At 40.9% G+C, this 16,012-nt stretch overlaps 2 protein-coding genes and 1 long non-coding RNA gene across 10 annotated transcripts in view; 1 reads left to right on the top strand and 2 right to left on the bottom strand.

Annotated features, from left to right (window-relative positions):
* Window positions 1–36: 36 nt before the first annotated feature.
* Window positions 37–2,891, bottom strand: LOC146758874 (uncharacterized). Its single transcript, XR_014933404.1, has 2 exons — window positions 2,754–2,891; window positions 37–272 (listed from the first exon to the last, which is right to left on the bottom strand). It is a non-coding gene; the product is annotated as an uncharacterized LOC146758874 (long non-coding RNA).
* Window positions 2,856–5,462, top strand: GPR160 (G protein-coupled receptor 160). The gene is made up of 2 exons (XM_015871980.3): window positions 2,856–2,964; window positions 3,721–5,462. The coding sequence occupies exon 2, from the start codon at window positions 3,776–3,778 to the stop codon at window positions 4,793–4,795; it is 1,020 nt and encodes a 339-aa protein (XP_015727466.2). The 5' UTR covers window positions 2,856–2,964; window positions 3,721–3,775; the 3' UTR covers window positions 4,796–5,462.
* Window positions 5,463–5,882: 420 nt separating this feature from the next.
* Window positions 5,883–16,012, bottom strand: part of PHC3 (polyhomeotic homolog 3) — a 23,640-nt gene continuing 13,510 nt past the window's right edge. For 5 of the 8 annotated variants that reach the window (XM_015871967.3, XM_015871968.3, XM_015871969.3 and 2 more), the window contains 4 exons: window positions 15,302–15,416; window positions 14,014–14,164; window positions 13,691–13,922; window positions 9,003–11,288 (listed from right to left, as the gene is read on the bottom strand). In XM_015871967.3, the coding sequence (XP_015727453.2) occupies window positions 11,134–11,288; window positions 13,691–13,922; window positions 14,014–14,164; window positions 15,302–15,416 (653 nt within the window). In that variant the 3' untranslated portion in view covers window positions 9,003–11,133. Of the gene's footprint in view, window positions 11,289–13,430; window positions 13,532–13,690; window positions 13,923–14,013; window positions 14,165–15,301; window positions 15,417–16,012 lie in introns of all 8 variants that reach the window. The other 3 variants (XR_001557303.3, XM_015871965.3, XR_014933400.1) reach the window with 3 other exon arrangements.

Here is a 16,012-nt window from a genome sequence, read left to right as displayed (position 1 = left end):
ATGTAACAAGTTTAAACCTGGCATCACTCCTCAGTATCACTTAAGCTGGAGCTGTAGATCTGACTGTTTCCTGAACCAACTCACAGAATATAAGGGTAATCTTATCTTAATTTTACTTACTCGGCACTTTTTTCAGTCCTGAATTGCTTCCCCTTCCTTCCAGCATTAGCATTTTGGATGAAGATACCTATTTTTGTGCAAATACATCTTAATGGGTGGATTGAAACTCGTTGGATACAGCATCACTTGCTCCTTAAATCCGGATATTTGCTCTGTAAGAAAAAAGATAAATTGGACCACTTTTTAAACAAATATAATATAAAAATTGAAGGGCCCATTATAGAAATAGTTTGACTTCTGGACACTTGTACATTAGAACTGATTAAAATAACCAACAAAGACCTGTCACTGCCTTTATTACCTTACCGAGATGAACGTTACATGATGGTAAAGGTCTCAGCTAACATCCATTCCACCCATTTCAGCAGCCATTTGAAGATGCTCTTTGTGCTTTGCTCATACAGGTGCTAGTTTTCTTTGTGCTCGCATTTCGCATCCTCACATCCAGAGTTGAGAACAGAACTGCAGCCCTTTCTGTGCGAGAACCTTCAGCTGGCTGCCTCTGATTCACAGTACATCTGACCTTAAGAGCCAGTGCTGCAGCCTGATAACTAACTAACTTACTGTTTGCCCTGCAAGAGCAGAGCTATAAAGTTGTCTTTCTGCTGAAGATATCCCTGCAGTTCATTGTGTTGGGATTCCTGCTGCTGCCAACAGGAGCTGAAATAAGTTTGTCTGATTTTTTTGCACGTGTATGTAAAAGTAATGCAAAGTCATATTCAGACCTCTCAGTTGGCATCAGAAGCACCAACATCAAATACTTTAAAAAGGAATTTGAGGGGAGAGATACGAAACGCACCATGGCTGTGCTGCACACCAGGGCTGCACTGCGGCTTCTCCGCACATCAGGAGTGGGACAAAACAGCCTTATCAGTGCAAACAAACTCAGGCCGAGCAGCTGCTGAATGTTTTCAATAGACTTCCTGGTAATGGCTGGTACAATTTCATTAGGGCTTCTCGTTTTATTTAATAAAACATTGGCTGATTTTATTTGTAGTACAGCAACAGGTGCAGGAAAACAAAAGGCACATTTCCTGATCCGATTGTGTCCACAAAGAGTCCATTACTCATTGGCTGACACAGCGAGCATTCATTTTGCCATGTGTATTTCTTATGTGAAAATAATGACCAGGCACAAAAATAACTGTCTTATGATAAAGGACTTGGGAGATGAGTTAGACTTAGCGACAGCACAACGCAAATAGTGTAAATGCAAGTGAAGAGCGAGATAACAGTACTCAGTTGATACGGATCATGCTTTAGATATAGACTGAAATACATGGAACAGGTAGAATCCATCACTAACCCTGTCTCCTTAATTCTTCAGAGATGCAAAACTCAGGCTGATAAAGAAGGAATGCACACTGTGCTTATAAATACTGTGCTCTTCAATACATGGAAACACCCTGTAAATGGGACACCAGTCAAGTACTTTCTTCATTAAGAAGCAGCAGCTGTCCCTTATCACACATTTCTTAGTTAATTCCTCTATTACAATCTTCATAAACAGCCTCCTGTCCCTCTGAGAGGTGACATTTCAGGAACAGCAAGAGCACAACCGCTTGCTCATCAGCTCATTGCAAAACTCAGATTGCTGGCCCTGTGCTGACAAATCATGTGATAATTAAGGCATTAAACCTGTTCTGCCAGGTAACACCCAGCTACGGGCATATCCAGGAAAGGAGAAGCACGCAGGAAAGGCTCTATCAGATGGGCACCCATCTCCACATCTGCACCTGGTCTCTGCCAGCCCTGCTCACAGCTCTTACGGCCATTCAGCACCAAATTAAGTCAGAGCCCACATCTTTGGAGTTTCTCATAATAACTTCTCCAGGAGTTCATAACTACACCTTTGCCCTCACATGAAAGCAAAACCCATAGATATACGTTTGATCTCCCAGTTCCCACGTGGCTTGAGGCATCCCAGATGTCAGTGTAGGATTTCTTGAAAGACACAAGGCTGAGATGAATTGAGGAAAAGCAAAGATGGGGGCTGACTACCAGGAATCATTACCATGATGTGATGAACACAGGTTAAGAACTTGTGCTCGTGTTCCACATCTGCCCTTGTCCCAAGGGAACCTCCCGGCCCTCAGTCAGGCTAAGAATGAAACAGAAGGAGCAGAAGCACCACTGCAAGGAGGAACTTAAATAAGGCACAGAGCTGAAGTGCTGAGCTCCATCACAGGTGGAGCAGAGAGCAGAGCACAGCACTGACCATTGAGAAGGGTGCTGGCTGCATCCAGGCTCTCTCCTTTCTGTTTCTTTCAGAAGTGGATCAAGTTAGATTTAAAATTAAAGCTGCAAAAGAGGCTTGCAATGCCTCCTTCCAACAAGAGAGCTGCACTGCAAGGGTCTGTGTGAGCCTATGGGCCACATGGAGCCTGCTCAGAAAGCTTGCAGGGCGCTGAGTTGATGCATGGGGCTGTGCTGACACCTTTATCAGCAGAACAAATTCCAGAGCACCTGAAGCTGCTCTCAGAAGGTCTCAGCAGCCAAGTGGCACTTTGTACACACAGACCAAACACGGACAGACCCAGCACTGATTTAGCCTGCAAGAAAGGCAATTAAAAACGCTTCCCTCTCAATGGACACCAAACACACTAAGCACACAGCCACCCTGATGTTCAGACCTAAGTTGAATTGGGTACGACATCACATCCAGATCGCTCCCAAACATTCAGCTCTTCTTCCCGTGCTCCAAGCGCGTCCTTACGGGGAGGGAATCCCCAGCGAGGAGACGGCTCGGGCGGGGATTCCTCCATCGGGCGGCGGGGCCGCACCCCGACACGCCTTAACGGGGGACGTCCCGGCCGGGCAGCAGCGCGGAGCCGGCAGCAGCAGGTGGGTGCTGGTCGGGCAGCGTGCGGGACGGCCCCGCACGGCCACCGCCACGGCACGGGGAGCGGGGAACGCGGTGGGAGAGTGGGAGTGGAACGGCAGAGGGCGGAGGAGCGTTACCGGCACGTTCGTTACCGACACGTTCGTTCCCGGAGCCGGGCCCGCTGCTCTGCCCGCACGGCCGCCGCAGGGCCGGCTCGGAGCGCTTACTCGCTGTTTCAGCTCAGACTTTCCTCTCTTCCACTTTTACCCGAGAGAAAAGGGAGAAGCGTTGGGAAAGGAGGAAACGAGCAAAGCCGCAGTCAGCAGCCCCACAGAACAGCGAAAATGAAAGGGGAAAGATTTAGTGCTTTGCTTTTGTCTGCGGTTCTAAGAGCTGTGGAAACAACAGCCTGTTTCTGCAGCAAAGAGAGAAGCAAGTGTGCCTAGTTTCTGCTGATATCCTGCCATCCCTCCTGCGTTCATTTACAGAACAAACAAGTGGGAAGAGTCATTGTAAGAAAACTTACACCAACTTGAAGGGGAAAAGCAGCAACTGGGAGGGCGTGTAGTGCTGCTATTCCCACAGTCTCACTTCCATATGGGTTCTATGGGGGACCATAATGTGACGCATCCCACGTGTTGCACAGTTTCTACCCTGTGTGATTATGTAATTTCTCGACAATATGAAGGAGCTCTGATATATCCAGCCCAACAGAAAGACCGCCATGCTTCCAATGGGGAAGAAACACCATCAACCTTGTATTTTTTCCTTTCCAGACATGATGCACCGTGCCCTGTGATACTTAATGCGCTGCTTCTTACCATTGGGAGGATGGCTGCTCTGCTCTGTGAGAACTGCTCCAGTCGGTACCAGCAGCCCCAGCTCCGCCGGCCCCTGGAGATGAGCTGCATGCTGCTTCTGGTCATGCTTGGGAAGGTGTGCCTGGATCTCTTCATGCTGCAAGTTAAACACAAGAAAGTCAAAGTTAGTTTTATGGGGTATTTTTGCATCTCGCTGGCACTTCTTGATTTCATCCTGCTGCTGAATATCGCTGTCATCCTCTACTTGGAGGACTTTGCGCTCTGGGGTGTCAGATTCACCACGTACCACATCTGCCTGTTTACTCAGATCATTTCTCTCACTTACGGCACTTTGCATTACCCGGTGTATCTCGTGGCAGGTCTGGATTATTACATGACTATAACCCAAACCTCTCAAATCCCCCGAAGAGGTCGAAGATTATTTTACATTTTTATTGTGGTTTTTATATGGATCTCTGTATTTTTTTGTATTCTGAAAGTTCCCGCTATCTATGAAGAACTAGAAATTCAGAACCATTTCTCTCCTTATCAGTGCCCTCTCTTTGTCAGCGTGCAGAGCTACTCTGTCTCGGTTGCCATGCTGGTTCTCATAGGCATAGCTCTCATGGTCTGCTGGAGGGAATTGATCACCATGCTGCTGTCCATGAGGGTTGCCTCCTTTGCCAACCAGTCCGTTCTGCTGTTCTCCTACGTGCCCAACAACAACAGCACTTGTTTCAGGCGGCAGCTTCTGACCAGACTCCTCATCTGTTTTCTTGGTTCTTGGGCACCTTTTGTTCTTCTCCAGTTTATCATCTTGTTTCTTGGTGCTTGGGTTCCAGCCTACATGGAGATGAACGTCCCTTGGCTGTACTTCATCAACAGCTTTCTTATTGCAGTAGCGTACTGGTTTCGATGTCACGATGTTGAATTGACAGAGGAGATGTGGTCTACAGATCCATTTGTCAGCTGGAAATTCTGCTTTATGCCATTTGACAATGAAAACACAGAGCCAGCTGAAAAGCCAGGCACAGTAATTGTCATCTGTTAACGAGCTGCTGACTGAAGAGACTGATAGGGCTGCATGTACTTTGATGTTGTGACCATGTCCTTATAGAGAACTCAAGGAAGCATCTCCAGATCTACAATCCACAGGAAGAAAATCTAACATTCGTGAGTGCAGTAAGGAACAACGCACCAGAACGTGGGATGCTGCAATGCTTCTACACTGGGCTTTATTCCCATTTCAGAGTACTTAAGAGAAGACCACTATTTACATTAAATAAGTTCTTGGTTAAAGCTGGTGTTTATTACTACAAGTTTACAATTGTTTTAAATTGAACGATCTCAGGTTTTATAGTATAAAATACATCAGTTTTCAATAGGCTGAAGCCCTTTTTTATCAGTTACATCAATGTGACCAACTGTCAAGTTCAAACTGCCGTGCTTTTATTTTTAAGTGTATTTTCTTGTTAAAGTTTTTGTTAGTTTAAGGTTTTTTCATGGTTAATGAGGAATGCAGCCTCTTAATTGAGGCCATACCTCCATCAGAAATATAAACTTGGTTTACAGAAACTATTGCAAGATGGATATTGTCACAGCTACAAGAAAGGCAGCGTTTCATTATTTCCTTGTTGCTGTTCCTCTAAGGTATGCGTGTACACATTAAACATTATTTAATTGCAATCACAGCAGTAAGAGCTTTAATGAAAAAGAAATACAAACACTTAATATGAACAGTTGGACTAGACCCCCTGTACTGAGCAGATGCAAAGTATCAGAGAATCACAAGGTTGGAAGCGACCCACAAGATCATCAAGTCCAACTGTCCTCCCATTACCATTGCTACCACAAGCCACTAAACCAGTTCTGGTAGCTTATACACTCCTGTAAGTGTATAAAGTTACGAGGTTACATGAGTACATGACAAAGGTTAAAGAATAGGTTGGACTAGAGTAGAACGTATGTTGGAGCCAAAATCACTCTGACATTGAAGTAGTTAAATTTGCTAAAGCATTTCTAGTGCAATAAGGGAAATCCTGTTCAGGCTTCACAACTATTTCATTAGTTCTCTTACAGCTCGAGGAAGCTCTTCAGTTTACAGGGGATGGGTAAATAAGTGATACACAACCCAAGCAGACAAATGGAAGTAGTATTTATTTCTGAAGCACTGAACTCACAGTACAATATTGTATTGCAGTAAAAACTATGTAAGTAAATTATATTATTGTAGGTTGGTTAATCATTCACTCAGACCCACAGGGAACAATGGTATCACATAAGAATACTAAAGAAAAATCTGCAGATAACCAAAGGTGCAATTACAAGCAAATTTGAGCAGCATAGTATAAGGTGCTTTGTTTCAGCATTTGTATATTCAGTTCAAACATTAGCAGACAGATTGAAGAAATCCCACTTCTACCCATGATAACAAATGGGCGAATCTAAAACTCATTCACGTGCTAATTGGTAGGAAAGTGCTTTAAGAAAAACGATTCACGAGGTGAAGATCATCTGTTTTACATAACTCACTGTGCTCAATTTAATTTTGGGGCTACTATTTATGTTATTATGTATTAATTATAGACAGATTGAATGATATATCAGTGATATATGTGCTAGAATTTATTATAAAACAATATTCTAGTATAGCACTCCGTGATAAGGCTTCACAATCAAACATCGTCTATTAAGCTTACATTTCTGCAATGTATCAAAGTCCAATTATCGTTTTACTGCTTTACACACAGTGTCTATTGCACTGTGCACTGTGGGTTTCTTTGAGGTTTCAGTGATGTAACCAAAATGACAGCATCTCTAAAACAGCAGGAAATGGTTTCTGGACAATCAAAAAGGCCATAAAAGAAAAGAACTGTAAAGGATAAAAAACTAAGTTTTAAAACGATTGTAATAAGAGGCAACAGTGTTTGCAGCAAACGTAGTTTGAGGTGTTTGGCATCACAAAGTGTTTCATCGTTTATGCAGGATGATGTATTTGGAGGAAATCCTATTTCCACGTTAGAAGTAGGGAAACATATACCATAAAATAGCCTTAAGGAATCACTCCCTGCCCCCAGTTTCCAGTTGCTGCTAGTTAGTGCTTGACATGCTACAGCATAATGTCTAAACAGATCTTTCAGGTTTCACATACACCGGACACCCACTGAAAGGGACTTGACAAATACTAAAACCTAGTTCCAAACATCGTAATGCACCAGGCACTTCAGAAGGTCATGAAGTAGCTTATTTGTACCAACTCAGCCAACAAGGGAAAATACCTCACTTAAAATTCACTTCAAACCAGATGAAGGCAAGATTATTTCAATAACGTACATTTCAGATCCCTTTTGTGTGGTTAGTCTCACCCTTCTGATTCACTAATGCAGAAAGAACTGGAATTGCAAGAAGCTGGGTAAGGTACAGACGTATTTATCAGATTCTCAACTTGTAATTAAAGTTTACACATCTTCATCTGTTCTGATACTGCAGAATTCCCTCAGTTGCTGCACTGCTTCTAAAGCCATTTAAAGGTTTTTTTACACATAGCACCCAACTGTGGTGTCTAAGCCTATTGACAAGTAACTAACTTAAAATAGATGAATAGTATCTCATTTTAAACCCATCTTTATCTTTTATGTTTTATACAGGGAAATACCTGATTCAGTTGTGATCTCATCCTATTATCCTCCTAACAGCCTCTTTTCCACTCTTGTTGCACTTCCTTTTATCTGGAGCTTCTGGGAAGTCTGAACACTGGGCCTTGAGTCAAGCAATATAACCAAACACCATTACTCTGCAGAACAGCATTACAGTTTCACTGCAAGCCTGAAAGAGGAGAAGCTACGTTAGGACCTGAAATAATATGAATGATTGACAACTGCTAACCGCTATATGTCACTACTTGTGCTGTGACAGCAACTAACGACCTTATGGCACACAAACATTTTACAGTCCTTCAGTTCTTACAGGATTATATAATATTAGTGGTAACAGTGGATAAAGTATTAACACTCTGAGAAACTTCTGTACTTTCCCTCATATCAGAGTCCCTTGAAAATCAACACTGATTTTAATGAGCTATTCTACCTTTTTAAATGAATACTTGGGAGGAAAGCTGGCTTTGCAGAATGTTTCAGAGAACTACCACAGAACATCAATGTTCCAGCTGCTAAAATACTGACCAGGTAGTGGAGGACAGCTTTAAGTGCTCCCACACATGAACAGGACTGTACCTACAGAACAGCTGTGCCATAAATTAGTTGTATTTGTGCTTTTAGTGCAGTCCCATTACCAGCAAGGATACCCTCCTTCAGAATCCAAAATCAACAACTTCAAGCCAGAAGTTGAGACCCAGGAGACGAGCATGACACAAAATCTGTTCTAGAGGAATACTGTGCCAAGTAGTTGATTGTTCCAAGTATTTGATTGTTCTTTTGAGTACATTCCAAAGTTTCTGAAATAGGCTTCAGTTGCACTTGAAAGCTTTTGTGTACAGGTGTGATTTTTAAGAACAGATTTCAATGGCACAGCAATACTGACAAGCTCTAACGTGTGTGCTGCTCTATCAGGGTAGCTTATTATAGCTGTATCTGATGTCAAGTCCTACGTAATGCCAACATAGTTGAATGAATAACCTTCCAATATACGTAAGGCCCACATTCTTAGCTGCATTCATGAATACTTAAAGCATAACTCATTATCTACGGCTCTCCCAAAACCACAGAAAACATAGTGCACCAGAAGAACCAGAGCAGATGTGCATTCATCATGTCTGCAATGGGCTCCTGGCATCTGTCAGTGATTAGCAAGCGTTGTGCATAAACACTAGCTGCAGTTCTCCTGGAAGCTGTCTCATAAAACAAAAATGAAAACAATCATGGGATTCTCATGCACGTAACACTGGTTAACTGCAGGTCTAAATAAGACTCACAACATAAGTCCACATTTTTAAATAGGCCTTAAGCTATTATCAGTTCACACTGACGTACACCTACTGCTTACATCAAACAGGACAATCAGAAGACAGGTTAAAAGTTAGCCAGTGATGTTTCTGTATAAAAATAATAAAACTTTTAGACAGAAGCCAAAAGATAAATATCTCAGATATCTTCAGTCCTCAATTAGCTCATTAAAACAGAACCTATTCTTTAAAACATATGTTACAAATATGCTACAAGGTGTATCTTACAAAAATGCTACGAATAGGAACCTACTGCCTCCATCATTTGAGAATCTTTCAAATGAACATTGCCAAACAATGAACCTTCACAATTAAGTTTATTTGACAACAGTAACTGAAGACAGAAAGAAAACCCAAACAAATTAGAAAGTGCTTAGCAACTTCCCTCCAGATTAAACCCAGACATCAATTAATTCTCCAAAGCCTTCAGTGCTATTTGGATTAGGGCTCTCACCATGAATTAGCACGTAACAGCAATGGATTGTCCTAACTTGGAGTTTCAGTGGTTGATAAAAATTAATAACATCCTCTATCAGAATGCTCAAGTGGTTGTAATTAAAGGAATCGATTCTAATGTTGATCTCTGGAATATAATGGGAGAAGGTCTCTTAAAAGAAAGAAAAAATATCTAATTAAAGGAAAACAAAGTGCAAGTTCTTCTGCAATCCCAATAGACTCTTTAAGGTCATCAGTTCAATACTACACATATTGGTCTGTCACAAACCTTCCTTTCAGCCAGTGTAGGTGCATTGACCCCTTTTGATCTAGGTCAGCAGTTCTCAAATTTTAGATCAATTTTTCTTCCCAGGAATACTTAGGAAAATATTTAAGCAGACCCTACACAATCATGTATTATGCATCAATTTGCATAACATACAAAATACATCGTTTGCAGACACATACACATATTCCAATATATACACAGTAACTCTATCAGCACACACACACCCTTCCTTCCCTCTAGCAGAGCTTAGGGAGCTTGGCCTGTAAATAAGGGAAGTGGAGCTGCAAGAGGAAAGGAACTGAAGGTGCAAAATTTCTCTAAGGGTGTCTTTACATGGGTAATGGGGGAAGCAAAGATTGAGAAGGTGCTGCTGCCTCAGAGCCCATCTCTGAGGGTGTCAGTAAGTGGGGAACCATTTGTTCCATATAAAAGACGAGAGAGTGAAAAGAGACATCCATCCCACTGCTTGGGTCTGCAGCATCCAAGCCAAAATCTCCCGCCAGGATCACAAATAGGGCCATAGAGATTTCTCCCAGTGCTGTCTAGAAGGGGCACATTCCTCCTGCTCACCTACAGCTCTAGGCTCCTTCCACTGCCACTGCAGCTGCTCCTATACCAAGTTCCTCAACATGTTCCTTCCTTGAGCTACAGCAAGCCCAGCTCACACTAGTCAGTGGACAAAGAAGTGCTTGGAAGCTTCCAGTGAGGCAATGGGAATGCACTACAAGGAAAGACATGTTAGAAGACAAAATGGTAACAGGAAAAAGAGGCTGTGAGCTACACCATCCCTTCTCTCTACCTCCAGTCTTTAGGGTAGACTTCTCTCAGCATAAGTCACAGCCAGAACTAACTAAACCACTCATGCCTAGGCACTGGGAACGTGACCGTTCTCACACCGAGATCTGCATTTGAGAACTGCTGGTCTAGTTTAACTAGCAGCATGCAGAACTAGAAACCTAACATCGTAATGCCCTCTTAGTGCACAGCAGCATACAAGGAATAAAGTAAAATATGTGCTTCAGTTAGCTCTGGCAAGAGTGTAATGCCATTGCATTTCAGTAGCATGATAATTAGGACTTTAACAAGATGCCTACATGGCTTATAGTATTTCCAAACAAAGAAAATACTACAGTGGCAGAGATGAGGGTAAATCTACACAAGGAAAACAGGCTGCCAACCTACTCCATACAAACAGTTTGCCCAAGACTAGAAGAAATTCAGAGAGCACAACTAAATGCATAGCATTTTACCATTATTAGTGCTTCCACAGGGTCTGTGGACACTGCAGTTATTTCAGTCCAAAAACTGCTGTATGTGGGAAAAGTCATAATTGACAATACAGCAAGAAAATGTAAATGGTGTTTAGGTTATGAAGGTGCTGGGGTGTTGATTTTAAACTTACAAGTACATACTGGGGAATATTTAACAGAATATTAACAGAATATTTCTCTTCATGTTTTCCCACAAACTCCCCCTTTAACTCAACGCGTTATTTGAGCATTACCACAAACTTATTAATTGCTGGGAGCTGCAAAGGACCACGTGATATAATCAGCAGAATATCTTCTTTTTTTCAAGTCTGTGTGGGGAAAACCCCAGATGTTCAACAAAACATCACAGTAACACTCATGCCATGCTGAAGTCGTTGGCGTGTTACTGCTGACTTAGTCACAGAGTAACTTGTTTAAATCTTCACGTTCACCACCTACGATTCTTTCAGTGAATTGATACGTGCACAGATTTTTAATGCAGGTCCAAGCTTAATATTCATTGCACTCATAAGGTGATCCTCCTTCAATAAGAGGAGAGCTTGCCCATCAATTTCTTGTGCTCTAAATTCATCTGCAATATCTTGACAACCTAAAGGCAACAGAAAAAGAATTACTGGGTTAGGAATGTGCATCCCCAGACACAGTGACTGTCCATACTTGAGCTTCACAGTTACACAATTCCCAGCATTTACCTCTTTACCTTGTGGAACCCACAGCATATGAAGGAGTTCAATAAGTTCAATAACAACAAGAACTTCTACGATAACATCAAAGTCATATTTACCACAGTATCTAATTACACCATAACTACTTATGAATTACTTACTGGAAAATTCAAGTCCCAGCACAGACAATTTTCTCATTTCATAAAGAAGAACAGTTGCCATGTTCTTGCAATTGGAAGAAACAGGTGATATCACACAAATAGCCACTATTCACGCAGATACTTTCAAACAATAAAAACGTGCTTATTGTACTGTTAGTCACATCTCAAAAAGAAAATTCACTTACCTTTGTTTTCCAAAAGATATTAACTCCACTGAGATAAACAAAGTGCAATTTTATTTGCAGGCTTAAGCACACCTGTCTCACTAGTACATTTATCAATAGCTCATTTGTCAAACACAACTTTAAGGTGGTTGGATTTTTTCGTTAAATGATAAACTCCTTCTGAACCCAAAGTAGCACGGGTTCAGACTGAGACCTACAACATAATAAAGGGAGCTCTTCATGGATTGGACTGTTCAGAGGAGCTCAATGCCCCTTCCCATTTAACAACACTATGGATACAAAAAGTTGCACAAGAGCTGTCTTGTCTGTACCTCTGTTACACAGGCAAACATCTAAACAAAGTGAATAAGAACACTCATTGTCCATTGTTTATTTGAAGCTTCATTCCCTGTAGAGAAGCTGACAAAATAAAACTCCAAAGTGCCAAAACACAAATGTAGCTACGTAACAAAACTTCTGGCAGGCTGTGAATATTTAATATTTTAAATACCTTTCTTTTTTTTAAAAGAGGAACTAGATCTTAATGTGGATAGAAATTTGTAATTGTAATAATTTTTCACTGCATACATAAAAATATCAAGTATTAAAATTCAATATTAACTAATTTGCAGAATAAAAAGATTCAGCAGCCGATGAAATATTCTACAAATAATTGTTTCAAAAGAGAACCCACACTTTAAGGATAATATTTTTGATTTCATACTTGCAAATGAATTGTATTTATAATGCGTTACATTTTTAAGAACATGAACAGTCCTTTATTCTTCTATAGAACCTATGATCAGGGGGTTAAGGAGTTACCCGGAGCTTTCAAAGAATAAAGAGAGTAAAATACAGACAGCAGCAATGTAATCACATTCCAGCATCATCAGTAAAACACAGAAATACATTGCCTTAAACCTAAGGAACTCCACTTGTTTCTACAGACATCATCAAAAGTTTCCAGATGCAGATTATGTAACTTAATTGTAATTTCTAAACCACCAGATGAAAGGTTGAATCAAAACATCTCTGATTCAATTTTTTGTGTGACCTATATTAAAAAAATTAACTGGCCGTACACATGCACGTGTCTGAGCAAATGATACATTTCTTAGGTCATTAGCCTAGGGGGATACACAGCAAAATGGTTCAGCATTCCAGAAATCAGTAGAAAATTAGGAAAAAGGCTAAGCTAGGTTTCAGTGTTTAGTCATGCAAGTTATATGGGTAAACAACAAAGATTCTCTGTTATTATGGAGACCTGTCTTGTCTTCTGGAAGGGTTACAATATGTGATGACATGGAATGGCATTCCTGGGAAATGGTGGGGTGTAAAACTTTAAGGCTTCTGATAAGCAAGAAATGATAAACAAACAAATGCCAAATAACCTGAAGATGATATAAAGACAAGCACGACTACTGAGCTAAGGAAAATGTGTGTAAATAAAGACAAATGACGTTTTTCTGAGCACAGACTTAGATACCTCTTTTTCTGTCTCCTATGTAATCTATATAAGGAATTCTCCACTTCAGCAAAGCTACGTAAAACAAAACTTAGCTTAAAAGAAGAAACCTGGTTATCCTTCTTTAGTGATTTCAATCATGATGAGCCTTTCAAATTTTTCACTCGCTTAAAATGAAAGGACTCCCTTCTTCCTTTTTCTACTGAATAAGCGGTAAGGAGGGAAGTAAAGAAATAAATGTAAAGGGGAAGAAGTGTGTCTGATCTCTCTACTGACCTCTTGAGAGAAATCAGACTGAAGGGAAGAACACCTCTAGTCTCCATCAGCTGGGGTGCAACAGCAGAAGTGGGACTAGTTCTATCAACACGGGATTTGTGCTGAAGGAACAAGCAAGAGGAAACAAATCACATTCCAGCCTCTATCACCAACTAACGAGTAGACTCGTGCTGTTACCATACCACCTCCTCCACAGAGCGATGCTAAAAACCAGGAGTTTACAGTTAAAAATCTGCGACAAGTAACTGCACATTACATACCAGGCAAAGAACGTATAAAGGCCCAAACTTCATCAACAGTCCATACCGAAGGGTCTGATTGCACCACTGGTAACAAGTTAATGCTCTCTGGCATTTTCCTAATTCTTAGCTCCCTAAGTTCACGCTCTCTCTCTCTCTCACTCTGCCTTCGCAGACGGGTGGTCATCGCAGTAGGAACAGCATCTTCATGAGAAGCCATATCTTCTTCTGCAGACGGATAAGTAACTGGAAGCTGGAAAATATAGTATAAATACACTACACTATTATATTTTATTTGTAATTCCCAGAACAATGCCGTAATTTTAAGCAAATATTCCACAGACCTGTCTAAGAAAATGATCTCGTGGTGCCCCATCAGGGCCACTCGGTCGACGCCCGCGTCGCCCAAGACTTTGGCTATCTGATTTCCGATTCCAACGATTGGTCTTGTCTGATGCAAACAGCCCAAATTTCTTAGTGCAACTAAGGCTGTGCCTAAAGAAGTAAGATATATTCAATAATGCACTAATGGTTTTTTGGACTGAATTCAATTGACTTAGCAATAAAATGACATCCTTGTCTACAGAAATGTTGCCTAATTCTACACAACAGCAGGTGTTGCAAATGTAAGAAAGAAAAGGCCATGTACTCTAACCCCTGGTTTTAAAGCAAGATTATATACATCCAGATCACCCCACCCCCAGCAGACACCCATCCTTCCTGTTCTAAAAAAAATCCATGATAGAAACAAGTTTGCATTTTATCACACACTCAAATTCTACTTCTCTAAAACATCCTCTGAGAGCTTAATGTCATCCTTTGCTTTCATTTCCTCTACCTGACAACCAGTCAAATGAAGATAGAGGAAAAAAGCCCAACGCCCTCTTGAATAGAATTTCACTACTGGTGTCCTAACAGCCACCAAAGAAAATATACACATTTTCACTGCTTAAAATGGGAATGTCTGAGGGCAAGTATGAAAAGAGCAGCTGGCACAAGACAAAGATGATTTCCAGGCACACTGATGCAGAATTAAGAGGCAACTTAAATTCATTCCTTACTGAACTATTACCTATTTCTAAAACATCTGGGATTAAATACCAATTTTCCATCTATGATGATGGAACGATTCGCATTCAGACCTTGATTATTACTTGTTTCTATCTTGATCTACACATAATAAAAAAGTACAATAACTCAGAGAGAATGAGATACCTACATTCATTCACCTTTGCCAATGACATGAAGGTAAGTTCAGTGCTTTTCCCCCCCGGCACTGCATAAAACTATAAGAAAGCCCACAGACCAGTGTTTTATCTCTGACACTGCCCAGCAGCAAAATACATACAACAAAGACACAGTGACTTGAGGCCCACAAACCACTGTCTAAGTTCCCAAAACCTATAACCAACCCTTTATAAATATCCATCACCAATCCTATAAGACCATCTGCATTCACTACATCCTCTGAAAGAGCTTCACAATTTACCTATAGGTTTATCTTCCCGAAATATATTCCATAATACCATAGTCATTTGTATCCCACACAGTCTGCTTCTTTATTTTTCAACATATGACACTATATGAGTGCTACTCCATGAACCAGATAACAGTAAGTAGTAGACAGAGTACCTTTTAGCACAGGACGTAGAACAGAATCGTTTTGATCGTAGAAACTTGTTGGGATATCCCATTTTTCCACAAAATTCACACTTCAGGAGCTCATTTTCCATTTCATCCAGGGCCTCTAAAGGAAGGAGTGAGGCATAAAGAGATCAGATTTAATGACAAAGTTGTGTTCCAATTTTTCATTTCTTATGCAGAAACATGCAACGTCTAAAAATACATCTATTAATTAAGAACACTGATTAACAGAAAATTATGCCAAACTAAAAAAATGATGGATTTCACTCTCCATGTAAGAGAACTCAAGTAAATTGAACCAACACAAACTTGCACCCATGCAACATGTCAATGAAATACACTATTAGGAGCAGAACTGGCACAATCTGAAATGTAAGACAAATCAAAAAGCAACGAAGTTTAAAAGGTTGAAATGATTATTGGAATAACACTTCTGATGTACTGGGATTCAAAGGCACAACTGAAGTAAACAAAACTCCTCCAGCAGTGCCCAAGTGAGGATTATCACGCTGCAAGTCTCCACCTCGTGCCCCGAGTTGAAATTGGAAACATGTCAGATCTGAACAACTTTGCAGCCAAAGCTAAATAAAGAGCAGATTTACCCTGCAAATTAATCACTCTCTCTAAAAAACAAGCAATCAAAAAACCCACGAACTACATAATGCGGGTAAAAGGCAACAACAGCTTAAAGCATTAACT

This window comes from Coturnix japonica, chromosome 12 (assembly GCF_054131305.1).
Source record: "Coturnix japonica strain WE chromosome 12, WE-NBRP24, whole genome shotgun sequence".
In the NCBI taxonomy this organism is placed as follows: domain Eukaryota; kingdom Metazoa; phylum Chordata; class Aves; order Galliformes; family Phasianidae; genus Coturnix; species Coturnix japonica.
This window is presented reverse-complemented; position numbering and strand designations above follow the sequence as displayed.

Coding starts and splice junctions, on each gene's coding strand:
- GPR160 (XM_015871980.3), top strand. CDS start 3,776: ATGGCTGCTCTGCTCTGTGAGAACTGCTCCAGTCGGTACCAGCAGCCC.